This window comes from Centruroides sculpturatus, unplaced genomic scaffold (genome assembly GCF_000671375.1).
Source record: "Centruroides sculpturatus isolate CEXI.00-Female unplaced genomic scaffold, Cexi_2.0 scaffold489, whole genome shotgun sequence".
Classification (NCBI taxonomy): domain Eukaryota; kingdom Metazoa; phylum Arthropoda; class Arachnida; order Scorpiones; family Buthidae; genus Centruroides; species Centruroides sculpturatus.
This window is the reverse complement of record NW_019384739.1, coordinates 447,281-470,733: the sequence shown is the minus strand read 5'-3', so window position 1 is coordinate 470,733 and position 23,453 is coordinate 447,281. Positions and strand designations below refer to the sequence as shown.

Here is a 23,453-nt window from a genome sequence, read left to right as displayed (position 1 = left end):
TTCAAATTTTATTAACAAAAACCACAGAAAATATGTTGGATTAAATTGTGAAACTACATAAGTCCAATTTTTAAGCACGTTCAGTTTGCACATGCAAACATGGCATTTGTCTCTATTTTGCATTCCAACTATTTATTTCTGCCACTGTATATTAACATCAATGATGATGAATATCTGCCATAAAGCAAATTATATTCCAAAATTAATTGATTACTTCTTAAAAATAAATTTATCAAAAATATCTAAATAAAGAAATGTGAACAAACTTTTTTAGGATGGAAGATATAAATTAACAATTTTTTCTGGGATATCTATGTATAAAAGTCAATTTAAAAGTATGCACAGATTCCTGTCCTGGCAGGCTTTTGGCTGATTTTAAATTGCAATTACAAACTAATCTGGCAACTTTGTCTAAACTTATCAAAAGCATTTTTAAAAATGAGAAGTATTCTGTATGCATTGCACATATTCATCTGCCATTGCAACTTTCTGGAAACCATCAAAATATATATATGGCTCATCATTAGTTCTTCTCCATCTTTAGTTTCCTTTAGTCATTCTCCTTTTTCCTCTTTACTTTCCTGGCTCTGTTATATGTAACAGAGGGTTAGCTAACATGCAGTAGGAATGGATCAAGATTATAAAGACCATCAAGAACAACTTATTCAACATGCAAAAGCCCTGAAAATATGTAAATCAGTACATCAAGGCCACTCCATTAACTATGACGATCACAAAAGGCTATCTTTTGCATGGAGAGAGTGGTTTGAATCAACACCTCATAACTTGTGAGGACAATTATTCATGTATTTCTGCTTTTACTGAATCTTTTGTTTGTTTACATTTATTCCTATTTTGTCTTTTCTCTGCCCTTCTAGGCAACATTTGTTTATTCATTCTGTAATTTATTATTCTAATGTAAAAACTCACTACCTTGATATTCACTCAGCTGCTTTTTCAGACCCATGAATGTTTTCGGTCTACTTCTAAGACCTGCTTAAAGTGAAAAATTTTAAACTGGTGGACTTCTAATGCTTCAATGTTTTAATATGCCAAACCCAGAAGAGCTCCCATGTAAAAAAGTCATGATGAAATGCAGAAAAAACCCAAGTACTTCCTAGGTCAGATTAGTAAGAATGTACCCTATAACACTAAATTTCATGGTCAATTACATGGTCAATTGAACAGAAAGCAAACAATAATAGATGATAATTAAAGATACATTCTCAATTATATTTCAGTTTATTTCTTAAAAATCTTTCAATGATGTGGGAATCTTCTATTTAAAAAAAAACAAAATTTTTCATAGTTAAAATTATCCATGTAATCAATGGTAAAACCATCCAATTAAAGAAAAATGCATTTTGAATGTTCCTTCAAATATTAGAACATTCCTGTTCATTTTCTCTGGCATACTGAATTTTAATATAATTAAAAACCTCACTTTAAAACCACTAAATGTCCTTGTTGTTGGCAAATTAATCTTCATAATTGGTATCTTTGTTCACTTGGAAAGCACTTATCCGTTGTATTATCAATTATTAGATATTCTCACCAGATGATGTTGACTTTTATTTCTTCATTTAACCTCATTTTATTTTTGGTACTCAGTATTAAGCATTAATATTTTAGATATGACAATACAACAAAAATATAATAAAATAGAATATAAACATTATATGAAAGCATATATTAGTAAAAAAATGATTAATTACTATTCAGTCATAAATATGACAGTAAAAAGGAATAGCTTTACAACATGACAGTAAAAAGGAATAGCTTTACAAAAAAGACAACAAATAAAAATATTTAAAATATTAAAATAAGAGAATCATTGAAGTGGAGCATTAGCAAAGCTGCTACGAGGCTTACAAAATTGTGTTCATTCTCAAAATCTGTTTGATGGATTTTGATTAAACTTTGCTATTTTCCATTAATTGTGATTGTGGAATCCAAAACTGTAATAAAAAATGTCCATGACTTTGTTTTTGAGATATAAGGTTGTTTCATGAGCATGCATGACAAAGTGATATCACACGGATAACTTTGTTTCGATGTTTTAGAATGTTTCACGGTCACTAGCATGTCTTGTATGGACTTATGAAATTGAGTTTGCCTTCAAAATTTAAAGGATTGATTTTGATTAAACTTTGCCATTTTCCATTAATTGAGACAAGAAATCCAGAAATGTAAAGTGGGTCCATTTAAATGTAAAAAAATCCAGCAATGAATCTCTTAACTTTCCTGGAAATATTTAAAACTGTATGTGTGGTGCAATATTTCATTTTAAAAAAAAACTGTTTACATTTTTAATTATTATAAAATGGCAAAAAGTTTAATTTTGAGAGTAGGGATGGGTTTTATGAAAAATTGTAAGTGAGAATAACAAGTAAAATTATTATTAAGTTTGATCCTATTCGAGATATGACACACAACTACTTTTTATGTCCCCACTTCGTCAATCTAAAATCACCAATATTTAATACAGTAGAACCTCGAAAACTCAGCTCTCGATAACCTGGCTCTCCGGATAACTCGGCAAAAAAATCCTTAGTTAATTAATTTTCATTATAGACAGCTTTATAAAAGTATAAAAGCTCTCATAAAGTATTTTTCTGAGGTCTGTCTTATCAGGTAAATTACTGTACACAGTGTATTCATTAATTTTCATTTTCATGTAGTAAAGGCTCTATGCCTTCATAAAGGACGTACTTTTCCTTTGTTTAAGGGTATTTGGGCAGTTTATTCTCTGTTATATTCTCAAGTAAACAATACATACAAGTACAGTACAGTATTTTCTGAGGAAACACTCATACTTATTTTTTTAACCCCATTCCCGATAACCCGGCATTTTCACAAACTCGGCCACCCTTCGGTCCACATTAGGCCGAGTTTTCGAGGTTCTACTGTATCATGAATCTTTCTAATACACAAATCTTCCTGCAAAACTTCAGAAAATTTCAAAAGCACAGGAGTTGTTATTAAGCTTCAAAATGGGTAAACAAAATCGTGCCCCCCCACAGACACATGTTGACATTTATACATACAGAAAATACTCCTAAATGTTTTTGCATTTCCAAATGTTTGAAGGTCCCCTGAGTCCAAATATATTAGAATTTGTTCAAAACATTTTTATTTGACCAGAGTTAATTTAATTGAAAACGAATAATAAGTAGTTTTGCATGGTAAAATTTGACCAGCTGCTTCTCAATCAAAAATGTTGGAGAATAACATTTCTTGATTACCAGATATAGTTCATTTCCTGGCTTAAGAGTCTTGGCAAATGAAAAATTCTTAGTGTTTTTGGTGCATGGATTGTGGAGCCATGCATATATAAAACTTGTGCCAAGGGAGTGGATGTGAATCTTTTAACCCTTTGCTGTAATGATACTAAAAAGTTGATGGTTGCTGGCTGGCATTCTGTGGTTGTAATATATTCTCTTAATTTCTCATTGTACGTTGATTGTTTGAGTAACACTACTCCCTTTGACTTATTTGCTTTCATCAGAACCATGTTATTTTGTTCGAACCACTGGCGTGATTTGCGTATAATGATCTGAAATCGTTACATGCTGAAATTATTGCTTTCTTCGTGTCTTGACTGGGAAGCAGTTTTTCAACAAAAAAAAAAATCCTGACTTGTGTCATTCATACCTTTAGTGATTAATTCAATGTCCAGTATGAAGATTTCCAGCAGGGGCAGAGGGTTAGAAGCATAGAGAGGGTCAAATTTTAAGGCATCCAAAAGCACCTAAAACAAGAAACTTAAAGCATGTGATTGTTTATTCTTAAGATGTATTTCCCAGCATTTTGAATCTGTGTAATTGATTTATAGAAAGAAAAATTTTGAAGAAATTTTAAAAGGAGTCTTAAAAGTATAACTATTTTACCTTTTATGAGCATTTCAAAAATACTTACTGTTGGATTTCCTCAAAATTTTTATAAATATATGAAGTATATTAAAATTAAATAATAAAAAAGATATTATAATTACCTGTGCCAAATAATGTGTAACTACTAAGCTATTAAACATAGTAATACTGTATTGATGATATTTATATTATATTAATAGGGTGCAGCAGTTGATTTTCCTCCCAGCAGATTGAAATCAGGATTTGGAACTGAAGTCATCTATGTTCTGAATTGTTTAGCTGATCAAGCATTAAAAGCTGTTCACTTTGGATGGAATAAGTAAGTAATAATTTGATATTTATTTTTATGAAAATAAAAATATAAAAATTTTAGTTAATATTTTAAGTGTAGATTTAAATAAAAAATTTTCCCCCCTATATTTTAGAGCTAGTCATCCAGTTGAAGATCTGGAAGAAGAAAACTTAATAGATGATAGTGCTGAAGTTACATTAGAAAAGATTGAAGAAGAAATGCTAATAGTATGATCTGGTTCAGATGCTAAATGATTATATAATGTATTGTAGTGAATTTTATTGATGGAGAATAGTTAATTGTAATAAGTTCTTGTTTTTAAGGGGATTACACTAAAAATTCATACAAGAGAAAAAAATAAGTGTAACACCAAATGTGGAAGAAATAGAAACTTAAAATTTATATATCAATTGAAAGAGTATTTTTAGCTTTTCTTACTTATTTTGAGTAAATGGCTAAGGGCACAGTCATGGTTCAGGTATCAAATTAAAGCTCTTGCTCTGTAGATGATGATGCTGAAGAGAGATTCGTAAAGGTGCAATGTTCAGGCAAGGCTGAGTGGCAAAGGTACAGGACTGTTAAATCTACGGTACAATTATAACAATATTGTCGTTATTAAGTGTTGTTAAACTTCAAGCTTTTTATTCTAATACTTCTCATATAATCAATGATTCTTTTTAAAGTAATATATTTATCTTAATTATCATACTAATCTATATTTATATATTGGGTTGTTCGGAAAGTAATTTCGTTTTTTTTTACTACTAAATGGATTAGTCATATTTTTCTCGCCATTTTCATTCTAAACCATATTATCATTATATATTTTGACAGCTAGCATTTTAAGGCTTATTTGTAAAAAATTTTGTTTGATTTTGTGCAATTGTTTATTTTTTGTGTCCCATTAAATATGGAAGATCAAAAGCAGCATTTTCAGCATATTTTGCTCTTTTATTACCAAAAAGGTAAGAATGCTGTTCAAATGAGAAAAAAATTATGTGACTTCTATGGAGAAGATGTATTGACAAAATGACAGTACCAAAACTTGTTTACAAAATTTCGTTCTGGCAATTTCAATATTGAAGATGCACCACGTTCTGGATGGTCAGTTGAAGTCAATGAAAACAAAATAAAGGTACCGATTGAAGCAAACTGCCGAATAACAACACGTGAAATCACTAAAAGATTAAATTTGTCAAATTTAACTGTTTATGATTACTTGAAAGAAATTGATTTCATTTCAAAGCTTGATATATGGGTTCCACATGTTCTTAAAGAGAGATGCTCTCTTTGGTGGGATTTTAAGGGAATTTTTTTTTTTTTGGAGCTTTTACCAGACAATTTAACAACTGATTCAAAAGTGTACTGCCATTGAGTAAACAAATTGAGTAATATCATCAAACAGAAAAGGCGGCCAGTACAACAAAACAGGTGTAGTGTTTTACCACGATAATGTCAAATTTCGCACAAGTTTGGTAACTTGTCAGAAACTGTTATAACTTAGATGGGATGTGCTATTACACCAACCATATTTGCCAGATCGAGCACACTTGGATTATTACTTGTTCCGGTCTATACAAATTTTTTTTAACTGTAAGACACTTGAAATGACAATGTCAAAAATCACTTGGATCAGTTTTTTGTAAGCAACAATCAAAACTTTTATGAATGTGAAATCATGCTACTACCAGAAACGATGACAACAGGTATTTGGCCAAAATGGTTGATATATAATTCAATAAAATATTTATTTATTATAAAAATATTGTGTTTTTTTCCACGGAAAAAACTAAATTACTTTCTGAATAACACAATACTTTTTTGGAATGTAATTACTATGTTTTACAAGGGTATTTGTATATAGTTTATGGCTAGTTTGTATCAAAACTAGCCAAAAAGGTGATAGAGAATAATTTAGATCCTCTTCAGATGCAAATTTAGATAGTCTGTATTGCTCCATGTTAATTAACATTTACTAGAGTTTATTGAAAGGAAGCTTATTGTCCTCTCTACATTTCATACTTATCCCATAACCCTTTCAAATACAAGATTGCTGCCTTTTGTTCACTCATTAGAATTTTACACAGATCTATAGTATATGACAGGGACAAGGAACNCTTGAAATGACAATGTCAAAAATCACTTGGATCAGTTTTTTGTAAGCAACGATCAAAACTTTTATGAATGTGAAATCATGCTACTACCAGAAACGATGACAACAGGTATTTGGCCAAAATGGTTGATATATAATTCAATAAAATATTTATTTATTATAAAAATATTGTGTTTTTTTCCACGGAAAAAACTAAATTACTTTCTGAATAACACAATACTTTTTTGGAATGTAATTACTATGTTTTACAAGGGTATTTGTATATAGTTTATGGCTAGTTTGTATCAAAACTAGCCAAAAAGGTGATAGAGAATAATTTAGATCCTCTTCAGATGCAAATTTAGATAGTCTGTATTGCTCCATGTTAATTAACATTTACTAGAGTTTATTGAAAGGAAGCTTATTGTCCTCTCTACATTTCATACTTATCCCATAACCCTTTCAAATACAAGATTGCTGCCTTTTGTTCACTCATTAGAATTTTACACAGATCTATAGTATATGACAGGGACAAGGAACTAAGGTTCATCACATCTGTTACAATATAACACAGTTACTCTAATACTTTCATTTAATGGATTAGTACACCACTATACAGGAAACATGGACCATGCTTATCAACAAGATGATGATGTCAAACATTTATAAAGAAATTGCCAGAGTGGCTAACAACAGAATTGTCTATAGGAGGAGTTCAACTATCTTTGCATTTATTAGAAATGATAAAGATTCAGTAGATGAGTACTATACACCAGGTGTATACAGTCGACCCCCCTATAATTACGATTCCTATAAAACTACGAAAAAATTGCTACCGGTATCCGTAAAAAATAGTAAAAGTTCCCTATAAACACATCAAACGTCATCGGGCAGCCAAACTACTTTCCCGCCGTCCGTAGCGCCAACTACGGAGAGATTTCTATCGTCTGGACAATATTATATAAATTATATATAAATTAGGTACTGTACATATAATTATATATTAATTATATATAAATTAGGTACTGTATATATAATTATATATTAACTTATTGTAACTTTGTTATAATTAAATATATAATTTCCGCCGTCTAGCGTGGCGCCACGCTACGGAGATTTTTACGCTAACTATCGTCTGTCAGTATGTAAATTAGGTACCGTAAGTCTAATACAGTACTGTAATTTTATACATTTCTTGTGAAAGAAACATTTCTTATTCAACGGCGATTAAAATTATTTATATTAATGATGTCTCCGAAGTTCTACGAAGTTTTCACAGAAAAATAAGTTGTTAGAAATCGGCCGCTCTTTGCTGAGCTGTTCCGCGACGAAAACAATGTTGAGCAATGGCGATGTCGAATGGTGACACTCGGTAAGTAATCCTACAATTTTTTGTTTATAGCGTAGTTTATACGGATTATTCCCAAAAAATATATACGTATTTTGGAAATGTTGAGTTGGATTAGTCTAGAATCGATTAATTTTATGCAAGAAAATCTTTCAAACAGCTGTAGTCCGTAAACTTGACACGTGTCGGGTTGTGATTGGAAGGATTCGTAAGAAATCGGATTCCTAGAGAATGGAACGTATCTCTATCTTATAGGGGGGTCGACTGTATGCTATTCTGTTACATGGCACTAGAGTGGACTGCTCTTTAGTATGCATTGGAGTGACTATCAGGAATCTCATTGTAAGAGTAAAGAAGCATGTACACAACATCAGTAAGAAACAGTCCATGGTACTTGCAACATACTCAATGCGCAGGTTTATTTTGATAAAGTGCATATGTTACATTAGATGTCAGATCCCACACATATTTGAAATATTTATAAGTGCTTGAGATTTACTAGGCTGTTAAAAACCAAAAGGTGGTCTACTTTAGATAGACTGATACACACTATAAAGCTGCGGTGCCCAACCTTTAGTCTATTTCGACAAATTAAGAATTGAAAATTTTAGACAACCCACACATGGGATGACGACATTTTTTGAAAAAATCAGCAACAATAGGTAAAAGAAAACACAATATTACACTACTACTATTTATTACTAATAGTAATCTGAAGTCTGAATTATGTGCAGGAATTGGGATACGTTGCTATTGCACCACCAGTACAATTAATTTTTAAACACAGATAATCTTCTGATTTTCTGCACAGAATTCTGATATTTAATATTAATACTTATGTGATTAAAATATTCTCAAAGCAAACTGAATTTAATACAGTTAGATAAGGAAACACACCTTTATTTATTGATGATTTGTGTATTTTAAAATTTTAATTATCAAGTTTTATTTTCTTAATTTAAATTGTATATTATATTTCTAAGTTTAGAACTTTTAAATCTGTAAATTTGTATTTTGTTTGATTTTAATCTCAAAATGCTATTTATGTATTCAATTTGTTAGTCCTAACCAATGAAGCCTTGTGAATAGGTCGAAAATGTTTTTATGACATTAAACTATTGCTGGAAATTAAAAGGTGTGCAAAAGGTGTGTTTCCTTATCTAATATTTAAGTAGGAAATATCTAAATTCCAATTTTTTAATAATTTCTGTTTATTTTACAAATTAAAAATTTATTTAATTGGAAATATATGTAAGTATATTATCAATTAAATATAGTGGTACCGTGTACTTCGAATGATTATAACTTCAAATGTTAAATTTGACAAAAATTTGCCTTGAAGTTTGAAAGAAGCTTCAAAGTTCAAATTGTGTAGGCAGTGAAAAAACATGCTCAAAGTGTAAGTGCAATCTATTGTGCATATGAGTCATCTGTTGCTTTCGGGTTATGCTCGTATGTTTTCCATTTTTTTAACTTTAGTTTTGGTATGATTAATTATTATATATATATATATATATATATATTGTGTGTTATTTATCAGTTTTCAGTAATTTTTTCCTGCAGTTTTTCTTCATTAACAGCTTTTGGGTGCTTCATATGTTTTGTATCCTTTAGTTCAAAAATTCCTGAATGGAACTTTTTAAACCACATTTGACATGTTTTAAATGTAGGAACACCTTCCCCATACACATTATGAATTTTATTTGTACTGTTTGTATGGCATTATATTCTTTCCAAAACTCATAAAGCATAATATGTCTGATTTACTTCTTATCTGATGACATTTTGACTTGATTTTATTTAAACAACATGTGAAGTAAAAAATTTAAAATAAGCTTTTAAATGAAGAATATAACCTCATCTTAGCAATAATGTGTTAAATTTCACAACTGTTAAGAAATGATGGCTGTCAAAAACAGCAAAATCTTTCTGTTCAACTCAATGTAACCTTTACTTATTAATTAATTATGGCATCTGAGAAGTGGGTGTAGGCAACGAAGTGCAAGAGGAAAGCTGTAATATCAATGATTGGAGCTAAAAAGAAAGTTATGGCAAAGCGTAAAAGCAATAAGCAAGTTGAAGATCTAGCAGCTATTTTTAAGATGTCAAAGTCAATGGCATGTAATTAGTAAATGCAATTTTTGTTTTATTATACAGTATTTGCATGCGTTATTTATTGTTTTTGTGTTTTAATTTATTATTAGGGCATTTAATTGTTATTTTCACTATAAATTATGCAAATATGTTTTAATTTTATTGAAATGGGCATTGACATCGTCTAGGAATGAATTAACTCACTTTCCTTTATTTCTAAAGGAAAATATTGATTCAGACTTCAAACAGCTTCCTGGAATGAATTAAGTTCAAAGTATGATGCACCACTGAAATCGTTTTGCATAGTTTCACAGAGGTGTAGCCTCTAATAAAAGATCAACTCTGTAAAGGAAAGCTGTTTGCTCCTGATGATAAATGAGAGATAGAAAAATTAATTTAGTTTCTTCAAAGTATTTTTAATGTGTAAAATATCATAAGCCATTTTAATCAAAAGTATATTATATATTTATAACTTTTTTAGGAAGATGATGATGATGATGACGACGATGATGAAGAAGGAGGAATATTAGATTTAGAAGGACTGCGAAATCTTCCTCTATCTAGAACTGTGAGTAGTATGTGTGTGTGTCTGTGTTTGTATGTGTATAAATATAGGCTGAGTCAAAAGTTTGTTGCAACCTTTTCACTCCAAAAATACTGAGTATATGCTAATATTTTTAATGTAGTAACATAGGAAGTCATGTACGGAAAATTGGATGCAAGTACATTAATTTAATTAATTAATAAAATTAACATATCGTAGTATTTTAGAATGAAAAGACTGCAAAGAACTTTTGATTTCCACATATAATTATTAATATATATGAGGATTTTTGAAAGCTTTTAAATAGTTAAAAATATATATATANACTATAGTTATTATTATTATTTTTTAATGTATTACTTTAGCTTTAATTTGAGTGTGTTTTTCATGTTGGAACGAATTATTTGGTTTTACATGTAATCGTATGGAGAAAAATGATTCACCTTACGACATTTTCATGATACGATCTGAGTGTCGGAACGGATTAATTTTGTATCCTGAGGTACCACTTTACTATTTTAGATGCGACTTTTTGTTTTCAACTGTGTTTATTCTTCATTGAGTACTTACAATTTAAATTGATCATTTTAAATTGTAAGTGTATTGCAATAATTTTATATAGAATATATATAAGTTTTGGATTTTTGCTCTCTTTTTTTGTAATATGTCATTGTTGTTCATCACATTCCAAAATTGGAATGTTAAAAGGATCTGATGATGATCTTAGTAGTAGATTGAAAATATTTGTTTATTAAAGTTTTTACTGAGATTTAATGTTTTCAAAGTGTGTAATTATCAATTATAAAAAAATATAAATACAATGTCTTTGCTACATTTAGCTACATTGTTACATATAATAGTATATTATGCAATTAGTTTATAATACAGGCGATTATGGCATGAATGGAAGTTTGGCACACGAGCAGAGTGAGTGAGTCAATTTCCATGAATGTCATAATTGCTAATTATAAACGAATTGTCATATGTTGTTAGACTACATCTATAACACTATATTTAAGGAAATCAAAATTGTGTATAAACATAGCGTTTGTGTTAACTGTGCCATAAAATTTTTATAATTGATACCATTTGCCGATACCATGTACCAGTACCAATACCATTGATACATACTGTTGCTATGCCATGAAAATTTTATGGCACAGGTGCCACAAACACTGTCTTTATACATGATTTTGAGTTCCATAAGTATAGTGTTATAGGTGTAGTCAACCACAAAAAATATTATAGATCAAATTCTATAAACAATGTATGATGAGGAACAACAATGATGTATATTCTGAATTATGTAGACTAAAATATAGACAACAAATGCACATATTATGTAAAAGTATTTTATCAATAGGACAAAGATCAACATACTATAGAGCAATAGTGTATTGGAATGTTCTAAAACCTGAATTAAAAAGAAGTAATAATTTATAACAGTTTACATATACTAATATATATATATTACCATGTGTTAAAAATTACAGCTACATCTACTTAATTTCTTTAAGCAATCATAATGATATTTTTCATTGTAAACTCAATACAGAAATATATCAAAACTTAATTTAATTGTAAGTGAAAAACTGACATTAGCTTTTTACTTACTTTTACTTTTTAATCCTTTTTACTTCAAAAGGATAATCTATATATTTTTTGTAGTATACCTAATTCTTTATTAAGGATCAATCTCAGACAATCTAAATATATAAAATTACTTGTCCTGGCTGACTGACTGACTGAATGACTGATTCATCATTGCCCAGAGCAAACTGCTGAACCTAAAGAGGTGAAATTTGGTACACAGTTAGGGTATGTCATGAAAACGCGCACTAAGAAGGGATTTTTCGAAATTCTCACGCGGGGGAGATGGAGTGCATTAAAGCTTATCCGGAAAAACAGCTTCTACTATACAGTAGTACCTCAGGATACGAACGCCCCAGCATATGAAATTTTCAGGATACGACATGAAATTCGAACTTATTTTTGCTCCACGATACGAACAAAAACTCACCATATGACGTTACATTAGTTCGCAGCGCCATTTTTTATTCACTTCTGTTCGTTGGTCTCAGTCGGCGCGTTTGCTTCGTCGTGGAAGGATCTTGCTCGATAAAGGAAATCTTGAGGTATTATCAGAAAGTGACTGATTTTATTGAAAAGAAACATCCCGAAAAAGTTCACACTGGCCGTATTGCTGCTCGGAGTAATGACATTTGCCTAAGTCATTTTAGAAACATTAAAAAGTAGGCAAAGCCGAACTTCTTTGGATAGATATTTTACCAAGCGACCTCTATCCAGTGAAAGTGCTGGTGGAAGTGAAGGAAAGAAACCAAAAAGCAGTGAATAAAAATTAAAAAAATAGTTAAAAAATAAAACAACACTAATTTTTTAAAATCTTTTCTAAGTTATTTTTAAATTATTGTTACATTATGTTATGTAAGTTAAGTTTTAGTATCATTTCCCTTCTCCCTCTCTTCCGTCACCAATTTACACCTTCACCGTCATCTATCCTCAAAGGTAAAGTGCAAATAAAACTACATTTTTTTTTTATCAATTATTATTCTATTACGGTTATTTATACATTTACAACTACAAAATGCATTTTTTAGTATTTTCCTTACTATAGTTATTATTATTATTTTTTAATGTATTACTTTAGCTTTAATTTGAGTGTGTTTTTCATGTTGGAACGAATTATTTGGTTTTACATGTAATCGTATGGAGAAAAATGATTCACCTTACGACATTTTCATGATACGATCTGAGTGTCGGAATGGATTAATTTCGTATCCTGAGGTACCACTGTATANTAAACATCGCTAAACCCGATGTAATATAGCTAATCACCAAACATATGCCGTAAATCCATCGGGCTAGTTTTAAGGCTAATTACTAAATAAATTACGTAATTAATTTGGCACTAATTTTTTTTCTCCCAGCGGTTCTAAATTATTTAAATTAATTAATTTATTTATAATTATTAATATTAATAAGAGATGGCGCCTAACGCTTACCTCTAGTGCCAAATTAATTACGTAATTTATTTAGTAATTAGCCTTAACACTAGCCCGATGGATTTACGGCATATGTTTGGTGATTAGCTATATTACATCGGGTTTAGCGATGTTTATATATACTTTATAGTTACTACTATAGTCAGGATTACAATTTCTCAAATCAAAATAATATAATATCCACATGGGAGCAATAATCTATCATGCAACATCAGATATTTTTTTATAGGAACCACTATAATTACTGAATTTTTGTCAAATATACTCCAAATTATTCACAAATGATAGGGGATAAAAGTAAAACAATTCAAATTCCAAAATTAATATTTGTCTATAATATAAACAAAAATGTGACTGGGGTCACAAGGTGACCTGTGTCATCTGCATGCGACTGTTAAATGGACCATATATAATATGGTTTTAAATTAAATATGTATGATGTTAACCTGTTACTTCTGCGAGTACTATCAGGTTTCCACATTAAAGTTTACTGCATATATAAGTTTGGTAAAACTGTTTTTTGTATTATTAGTGAAAAAAATTTAATTAAATTAAAATTTGAAATTTCACTATAACAAATATATTTTGGTTTGCTGATATTTTTAGTATATAAATGTCACAAATGCAAAACAATTTCCATTACAACTAGCATCTTGCCAAGTTTATGATTCTTTGGAAATATTACATCATAAGGTATTATATTAATTGAAAATAAATTTGATGCTTTAAAGTTTTATTTATTTAGAAATTTATTATTTTTTCTCTTAGACATAGTTCAGTTTGTAATATTTTAGTCCAGCATTCTTTTACCTACAAAGTAGTAGCCTCCCTTAGGAAATGTTTTAATATAAGCATAGTACATAAAAATGGAATAATGTTTTATTTTAAATTTCACAACATCTTTCTTTTTTCTAGCAATTTCTTTAATATAACTAATATTTTTGGATATTTTAAATGGCCTCCTTCCGGTTAGATGAAAATAGAATGTCTGTTATAATTTAAATTGGAACATAAATTTAAAACAACAAGATCTTGTGATGTCATGGTTTTATAGACGATTTGAATAGAATAAATAAATAAATACAGAAATAAACAAAAATAAAATTATAAGCTAAAATTAACAATCTTCGCAAAATCCCTTAAAGAGAATTGCATTAATAGAAAGGATGCCGACTCTATCCACAGCTTGGCAATCACTCCTAGACGATCTCCTAAAGAAAGTGGGTTAATTTACTCATGTGACTTTATGAATTTATAAACATGTCTTTATAAATTTTATGTTTTAAGTGATGTTTATTGTTTTTTATTTTGCACTAAGCTCATTAATTTTAACATATAATTTTATTTTTGTGTATTTCTGTATTTATTTATTTATTTATTCTGTTCAAGTCTTTTGTAGAACCATGATGTCACAAGATCATGATGTTTTAAATTTATGTTCTGATTTAAATTATAACTGATGTTCTATTTTCATCTAACCTGAAGAAGGCCATTTAAAATAGCCAAAAACATTAGTTACATTAAATAAATTGCTAGAATAAAGAAAGAAAGGTGTTGTGAAACTTATTGTACAAAGTTCCAGTTTACTGTGCATAGAATGTTATATTGTTGATTTGGTTTGGAATTTTTGGGTTTTATAATTTTCTTTGTTAGATAATTATTTGAAAAGAAAGATAAAATTGTGTAAAATGTTGCAAACCTTGTATTAATTTATTATATAACATTTTTTTTTATTAGAATGCTGCAGAAATAAATAAACCTGATGACATTATGGAATCGACAACAGACTCTGCAGAATGGAAACTAGAGGTAGAAAAAGTTCTTCCTCAGTTAAAAGTGACTTTACGACCTGATGCAAAGGTATGAATTTTTATTAATTTATATTTTTTTTATATAATCAATACATACATGCATTTGTTTTAGTGATTGTTTTCTCTAATATCTAAATTCTAATTATAATTTTTTAAGATACTTAAAAATTAGTGTTTACGTGGTCAAATTTGTTCAGCTCAAATTTATTGTATATAATCAATTGATAATTGAAAGGTTTTTAAAAATAATTTAATTTTTTCATTTAGAATCTAAGTTATTTTATATACCGTTTAATATGTCGACAATTTTTTTTACATTAAAAATAATATTGCTCTGCATTATATATTTTTGGTAACTGCCAGGATTTTTGGCTATTTGATACTGTCAAACCTTGTTATAGTGTTATTGGTTTATGCAAAATATGCATTAATGCAAAGTAGATTTGTAGTCAAGTGGACAATGATAGGCATTTCAATGTTAACAAGTTTGGTTAGTGCAAGATATCAGTTACTATGTATTGCAAAGCATGTCTTAGTTGTGTGAATTCAATAATAATTATATTATTTTATTAGTGTGCTTTGTATTAAATAAAGCACAATGATTCTGGCTTTCCCAAAGTCATGAGAGTCCATATGGGAAAGCACAAGTTTCACCAAGACCAGAGATGTGTTTTTCAACTTTAACATTAACCACAATGCTCATGACGTCAATGTTATCATTGTGGTTGGTAACAGGTATACTTTGCCGACAAATTTCACCCTGACTCCAAAAATTACTTTCTGTTATAGACGGCACTTTGTATCCTGTGACAATGCCAAATGATTAGTTAAGACATTGACATGTGCATTGGAAACCAGAAGTTAGTAGAATTGGAGATTTTCCATTTATAACTTGTAGTTTTACAAAATAATGCTTACCTATAATTGCTCTAATAAATGTAAATAATGAAACAGCCAAATTACAATATTAAGTATTGTAATTAGTTGGTATTCTTTTAATTTTAAAATTACAATGTTCATTGAAATTCAAGCAAATAAGTTATTTTTAAATTAAACAAAGTTCAACTTCTACACCAAATTGATTGATTTAAATGATAATTACACATCATAAACCAGAATACGCCATTGTTCTTTATTACATTCCAATTTTGGAACATTAATGAGGCCTGAAGATGCATCTTTTTCACTGCTGAGAACTTAAAGGAAGAGATACTCCGAGGTGTGAAAGTTGACAGATATCCTGGCTGACAAAATTATTATTGAGAAGTTATATTGTTATTTAGTTATGTTGTTTAACTTGAAATCCAGATTCTCACAGTTATTTTACAGATTGCTGAATTTTGTCTTTACTGTTGAACAGTGCACACACCCTTCTGCTGACATGCTGGTCTAGTGAGCCATCTCATATTGCATGTCAGTTGTCCCTAGTAGTGATATGAGTTACATGTATATTGATAGCTTAGTACTATGTTTAAGAATCCTGTGCTCTCGTCTGTTATCTTTCATGGTAGACCTGCAAGCAGCCATTTTCCAGCAAGATAATGCTTGGTTGCACATAACAAGGATTTTTCTGGAATGTCTGTTATAAATGACAACATCTTGAAGCCTGAGTAATATACAATAAATCACCAAACGATCGCCTAAATATCGGGCTATAATATCGTTAATTAAATTATTGGTATAAATTAATTTGGCACTAGAGGTAGACGTTAGGCGCCATCTCTTAAGTAAATTAATAATTAGAATTAAATAAATAAATTATTAAATAAATTTAGAACCTTCTGGAAAAAAAAATAATTTCTGAAATAATTTATTTATTTAATTCTAATTATTAATTTACTTAAGAGATGGCGCCTAACGTCTACCTCTAGTGCCAAATTAATTTATACCAATCATTTAATTAGCCATATTATAGCCTGATATTTAGGCGATCTTTTGGTGATTTATTGTATATTACTCGGGCTTCAAGATGTTGTCATTTATATATATATATATATACCTTGCTGAGTAATGCGATAGCTGGCTGAGTGCCGTTGTGGAGATGGTCTTAGGCCGTGGGCGATAGAGTCGTCCCCAGTCAGTGCCATATTTAACCAAGTAAGGTTATATCTAATGTAATATACTTCTGGAAGAGGGGACTTGCTCGGGGTCCAGGTGGCATAACTGGCAAGCACACTGCACGGTAAGTGGAGGTTGCAAGTTCAAGCCCCGTCCCGGGCCAGTTCTTTTTTCCAGAAGGTTCTAAATTTATTTAATAATTTATTTATTTAATTCTAATTATTAATTTACTTAAGAGATGGCACCTAACGTCTACCTCTAGGTCCAAATTAATTTATACCATTCATTTAATTAGCCATATTATAGCCAGATATTTTGGCAATCGTTTGGTGATTTATTGAATGTCTGTTATGTTGCCACACTTCCTTTACCTGCCCAATCTCCAGATTTATTGCCCATACAGCATTCATGGAACCAAATTAGACACCAGCTTCGGTCCTCTACAAGCATGAGAAATCTGGAGTTTGCAACATCTTTAGGCAAATCTATTGCAGGATAAGGTGCATGTATGTTTCCATACCTGAATGTTTGCCACATAAATTTAGGCAAGTGGAGGTCTTACAAGGTGCTAAAGAGTCCTTTAAGTTGTATCATTGTTCTACAAGAATTTCTCTCTTTTCTATGATGATGTTGCAGTTCTACACAAAAGACATTTATTTTATACAAAGACACTTTACACAAGTAGGCAATTTTAATCAAAGTAACACAAAAGCTAATATAGATAACAAAAAGGATAACTCACAACTATAATAAGTAAACAAAAATAGCCTAAATTGAATATTTTGTGATGAAGCAGTCAAAAATCAGTTCTCTCTGAAAACAATTTGAATCTAGAATTCCAGAAAACCTCAAACATGTAGAGCCAAAATGTTAGGTGTCTACTGGCTGAGAGCTCACAAATTTAAAAAGTGCTTGATCAAAGGGAAAAATTCCTTTTTAATATTGTAAACACCAGTATCGTTACATTTTTGCACTATTAAAGTTCAATTTGATTTCCTCAGTACATAATTATTATTATTATTTTTTTGTTGTTGATGTGTGTATCCTGAATTTTTCATTTATTTCTCACAGATATGTTTTGAACAGTCAGTAGTATGCTCATTGAGTCATTTCTTAAATATAACTTAAAAATATGTTAAAAACTAATTTAATGGAGAATCCATAGAAAATCAACATATTTACATCTAGTCTTGAGTACATTCGAGCCTCCTGACTCCATCATCAGTGGTTAAAACTACAAAAACAGTCCTTCAAAAATTTATTCCAGTTTTTAGGAATTCCACTGGTTCTAAAAGTCAAATTTGTGCTAAACTTCCTGAACTCAATCATCTGAACAGACAAACTTCAAATTCCAATATTGTGTCAGCTTGTAGACTATTTTTTTAATCCAAAAATTTTTTCTCTTACTCTCTTTTGTTCTAACCAACCTTGATTTTTCTTCTCTTTTTGTTGTTTGTGTCATTCTACCTGTTCAGAAAATTTTTTTTTTGCTTTTAACTTTTTCTCCTCTCATTTCTTGGTTTCTCACTCATTTTCACATTTGGTGAAAACACTTCTCCATGCTTGAAATAAACTATTATACTGTTCAAACTTTTTTCAAACCCGTAGTTTTTCTTTCATTAATACTCTTTTTCTCTTATCTCTTTCAACAATTTCACATCTGTGTTCTTCTATAAATGCATTCTCCAGTAGCATTGTTGTCAGCTTTCCTGGCTTTAATCCTCAAAATGCTTTTTCCTTTTTGTCTCCAGGCCTCTTGTTGATCCCACATAACTTCACACACAACTTGTTTCTCATTGCATACTCTTTCTCTCCATCATTATTTTCTTTCCTTCTCACTCCTCAGCATAATAAAAATATTGCATTTCTTTATGACATTATCTCTTATTCATCAGTCTTTTATAGCTTTATAAAATCTTGGTCTTTATGAGTCAATGAAATGTAATGGGATACTTTTTGCAGTCTTCTTATTTCTCTTTACTGCCAGCTCTTCTTTCTGCAAAACTAATTTATTAAATTTTTTTTTTTTAATTCTGTTTCATTGCCAGATGTGCTTTTAGATGTAACTTAATATGACTAGTAATTTATTTTACATGCATTATAATATTCTTATGAGTTCAGATCAAAAAAATATTTTACATAGGAAAAATGATTTTGTTTTTTAGGATTGGCGAAGTCATATTGAACAAATGCATCAGCATCGCAAAGACATTGGTGAGAGTCTATCTGTAACAAGAAATCAATTAGACAAACTTCACTTGGAAATCACTCGAACATTAGAAAAAATTGGAAGCAGAGAAAAGTATTTGAATAATCAACTAGAACAAATGTTGTTAGAATATAGAGCATCTCAAGATCAACTTGCTCAAACAAAAGAACAATACAGATCTGTTAGTGGTGGTGTAACAGAAAGATCTCGAATATTAGGGCAGGTAAGTTTCGCAAAAAATTATTTTAATTTTTCAGAAACTATTAAACATGTATAAACACTCTCTTTAAGAAGAAAACACTACTAAATTATACAGGTTCTTGCTTTGTTTTAATTGCATAAAAACATTTTTTTGAGCTTTTGCTAGCTTGTCATCAGATGATATAAAAATTCATTTGAACAAAAGAACATCTATTCAGACATTTTTCCAAATAAAACTTTATTGAGTTTTAATTTCCTAAGATGTCAAATGACTGCCTTATTAAATTGGGCTACTTCTCTGCAATTATTTTAACTTAATTTCTAAATGATTTTTCACTGGAGGCAGGTATTAGGCACCATCTCTTATTAAATTTAATAGGAGATGGTGCCTAATTACCTCTACTAACCAAATTGTTTCGAATTTAAGTAAAGATAATGGCAGTAACACGGCCACATTTTTTCTCCAGCAATCAATTGACATATTTTCTGATAATACTTTATTCCATGAAATTTTTTGTCATAGCTTATGTACTTTTACATGGCCAGCTTTGCCATAGCATTAATGCATTGCACATTACTATTGCCACCACACGTTACAGTGACTACAGAGTTTTTGGCTTCATTATAATCTTCCAGGACTTCTGTTATTAACTGGTGCATACCTGCAGTTGTTAAATTTTTGTTAACGTATTTAAATATATTATGATGAAATACAGTGTAATATATTGATTTTCAGATCCTTGCAATTTTTACAAAAATTTCAAATGACCATCTTATTTATTCACAATATTTTGTATATTTTCATGCAAAAATCATACTTTGTATTTTGACTAATAACTTCATTTGCAAGGAAAGTATTGCTAATAGAAATATGACTTTAGTTTTCAAAAAATATAGAATGTTACATTTCTTGAAAATCATCTCTCTACATGCAAGATGTAAATTATATTGAAATAGCACATAATTATTTTCAAGATGGGATTGAGTTGAACATGCTGCTTTCTCTTAACACTTCCATTGTTGAAGTCTTAATCCTGTCCCTCTCCCCCGTGGGGGAGAATTTCGAAAAATCCCATTTTAGTGTGCATTCTCATGATGTACCCTAACTGTATACCAAATTTTAACTTTCAACTCGTAATTGTTTGGGCTCAGTGCTTATTATTATTATTATGGGAGGGTTATACTCGGTTCACACCAGTGGCTGTGTACTATGCCGGACCAGAGTAAAGGCATAGCAACCAAAATAAAACTAAAATTAAATAAGTGTGTCAGTGTCTGTATTTAGGAACTTCTTAACAATATGGCATGTATTCAATATAGTGGCTTTCTGTAGTGTTATGTATGTATTTCTGTTCATTTGTAATGTTTCCAGGCTTTTGTGTAGTGTGTGTGATATCACACCTGTACAGGAGAGAACAACATGTACAGTACAATAAGCACCCTATCCATCCTCCAAAGATGCCTTATTTCCTGGGCGAGTTCTGTGTACTTGCTAATTTTTTCAGTGCATGTGTTTTGTACATTGTGACTGGAATGGCTATGTCTATAATGTATGTGATTTTATTGTGTTTGTCAATGAGTGTAATATCTGGTCTATTGTTGTAAATTGTTTTATCTGTGATTATGGCATTGTCGTAGTACATTTTGTGCATGTTGTTTTCCAATACTGTCTGTGGAATGTATTTGTAGTATGGTTCATGAATGTCTACCAAGTTGTGTTTCTTTGCAAGCTCTTGGTGTATTATATTTGCTACTTGATTATGTCTGTGTAAATCTTGGGTGCAAGCTCTTGGCACTTCTGGGTGCCAAGAGCTTGTACCCAGAAGTGATGTGTTGTATAGTTTCTGGCATGATGTGACATTTTCTGCATGTGTCATTTGTGAGTGTTGTATCTTTGAGTATATGTTTTCTATAGTTCTTAGTATTTGTGACCTGATCCTGTATGGCAATCATGAATCTTTCTATCTCCCCAAAGAGGCATTCTCAATGTAACCAGCTGTTTGACGCAGTTTTGTCAACAAAATCCTGGGCCAGGTCATAGGGATGCCTGCCATGGAGTGCCTTTTGAGCCCGCGATTTCTTCATGATGTCTATGCTTTTTATATGTTGTGTCATGTCCGTAGGTTATGAGTGTAAGTTTAATGGTGTGTTATTTGAGTCTGCTAGAGTTACTGCTTTATGTAATTGTGATATTTCTTGTTTCCTGTAGAAAAACTCTCACAGTGGCTGTATTTGTTTGTAGTGAAGGTTAATTATGTCAATCAGGCCACATCCGCCATCTTTACGTGGAAGGGTTAATCTTTCTATAGTGGATTTAGGATGACGATGTTTATGTTTAGTAAGTGTTGTTCTTGTTTTTCTTTGGAGTTGCTCAAGATCTGTGTGAGTCCAATGTATAACTCCAAAAGAATATGTGAGTACTGGGATGACATATGTGTTTATTGCTTTAACTGTGTGTTTTGCATTTAGCTGTGTTTTGAGAATGGCATTTAACCTACGTTGGTATTCTTTAATTAATCTTTGCTTTATTTGTGTATGTTCTGTTAGTTTGGCCTGTTGGAATCCTAAATACTTGTAGAACTCGCCCTCTTCCATGGATTCAATAACGTCTCCATTTCCAAGTGCAAAATCTTCTTTCTTCAGGATTCCTTTTTCTATGTGAAGTGTTTTGCATTTGTCTAAGCCAAACTCCATTTGTATGTCCTTGGTGTATGAATGTGTGATTTGTAGGAGTTGATGAAGTTGTTTTTGTGTGGATGCATAAAGTTTTATGTCGTCCATGTACATGAGATGTGAGAGTGTAAACTGTGTTGTTTTTTCATGTCTGATATTGTAGCCATAATGCGTGTTGTTTAACATGTTGGATAATGGATTCAGGGCTAGGCAGAACCAGAGAGGACTCAAGGAATCTCCTTGAAAAATTCCTCGCCTAATGAATATTTCGTTTGTTTGTATGGAAGTGTTACTAACCCTGAGATGTAGTGTTGTTCTCCAGTGCTGCATAGTGTTTTCGAAGAATGCAATGAGTGATGGATGTATTTTGTACATGTGTAGAATATGTAGCAGCCAACTGTGTGGAACACTGTCGAATGCTTTTCTGTAGTCTATATATGCCATGTGTATGTTTCTGTGTTGTTTGTGTGCTTGCCGTAGAATGACTGAATCTATGAGTAACTGTTCTTTGCATCCCCTGTGATTTCTACGGCAACCTTTTTGTTGTTCTGTAAGAATGTCGTGTTCTTCAACATGTTTGTATATTTTGTTTGTGATACAGGATGTCAATAATTTGTAGAGTGTTGGAAGACATGTAATTGGTCTGTATTGTGTGGGGTCTGTGGTTTTGTTGTTTTTAGGTTTCATGTAGGTGATGCCCTGAGTAAGAAATTTTGGCATGTCTTGTGGATTGATGATGATGTGTGTTAGATGTTTAGCTAGTTCCTGGTGCAGTGATGTAAACTTTTTGTACCAGAAATTGTGAATGTTGTCTACACCAGGTGTCTTCCAGTTGTGTGTTCTGTTAACAGCGTAGCGAATGTCGTGTATGTTTATTTCAGCACAGGGCATAGTTGGTATGTTGTGCAAGTTTCTGTTCTCCTCCTCGATCCAGCCTGCATCAGCATTGTGTGTAACAGCATTGGACCAAAGAGAAGACCAATAAGTTGTGAGTTCTTCTTCTGTTGGTGTGCCACTGTGCTGTGTATCAGTGTTTGTTTTGGTACTGATTTGTCTGTAGAAAAGTTTTTCATTGTTTGTGAATAATTTATTTTGTTGTTTTCGTAGTGTACATGTTTTGTATCGTTTGAGTCTACGTGCTTTGGCTGCGAGTTTTTGTTTTAGTGTATCGATGTATTCTGTAATGTGTGTGTTGTGATGTTCATGTTTTGTGTGTGTTTTGATTTTCTTGAAAAT

The 23,453-nt window shown here is 30.7% G+C and overlaps 1 protein-coding gene across 1 annotated transcript in view; it reads left to right on the top strand.

Annotated features, from left to right (window-relative positions):
* Positions 1-23,453, top strand: part of LOC111628339 (intraflagellar transport protein 57 homolog) — a 51,673-nt gene that overhangs the window by 22,510 nt on the left and 5,710 nt on the right. The window contains exons 5-9 of the mRNA XM_023372111.1: positions 4,073-4,191; positions 4,298-4,391; positions 10,180-10,266; positions 15,003-15,125; positions 19,300-19,566. Coding sequence (XP_023227879.1) covers positions 4,073-4,191; positions 4,298-4,391; positions 10,180-10,266; positions 15,003-15,125; positions 19,300-19,566 — 690 coding nt within the window. The remainder of the gene's footprint in view (positions 1-4,072; positions 4,192-4,297; positions 4,392-10,179; positions 10,267-15,002; positions 15,126-19,299; positions 19,567-23,453) is intronic.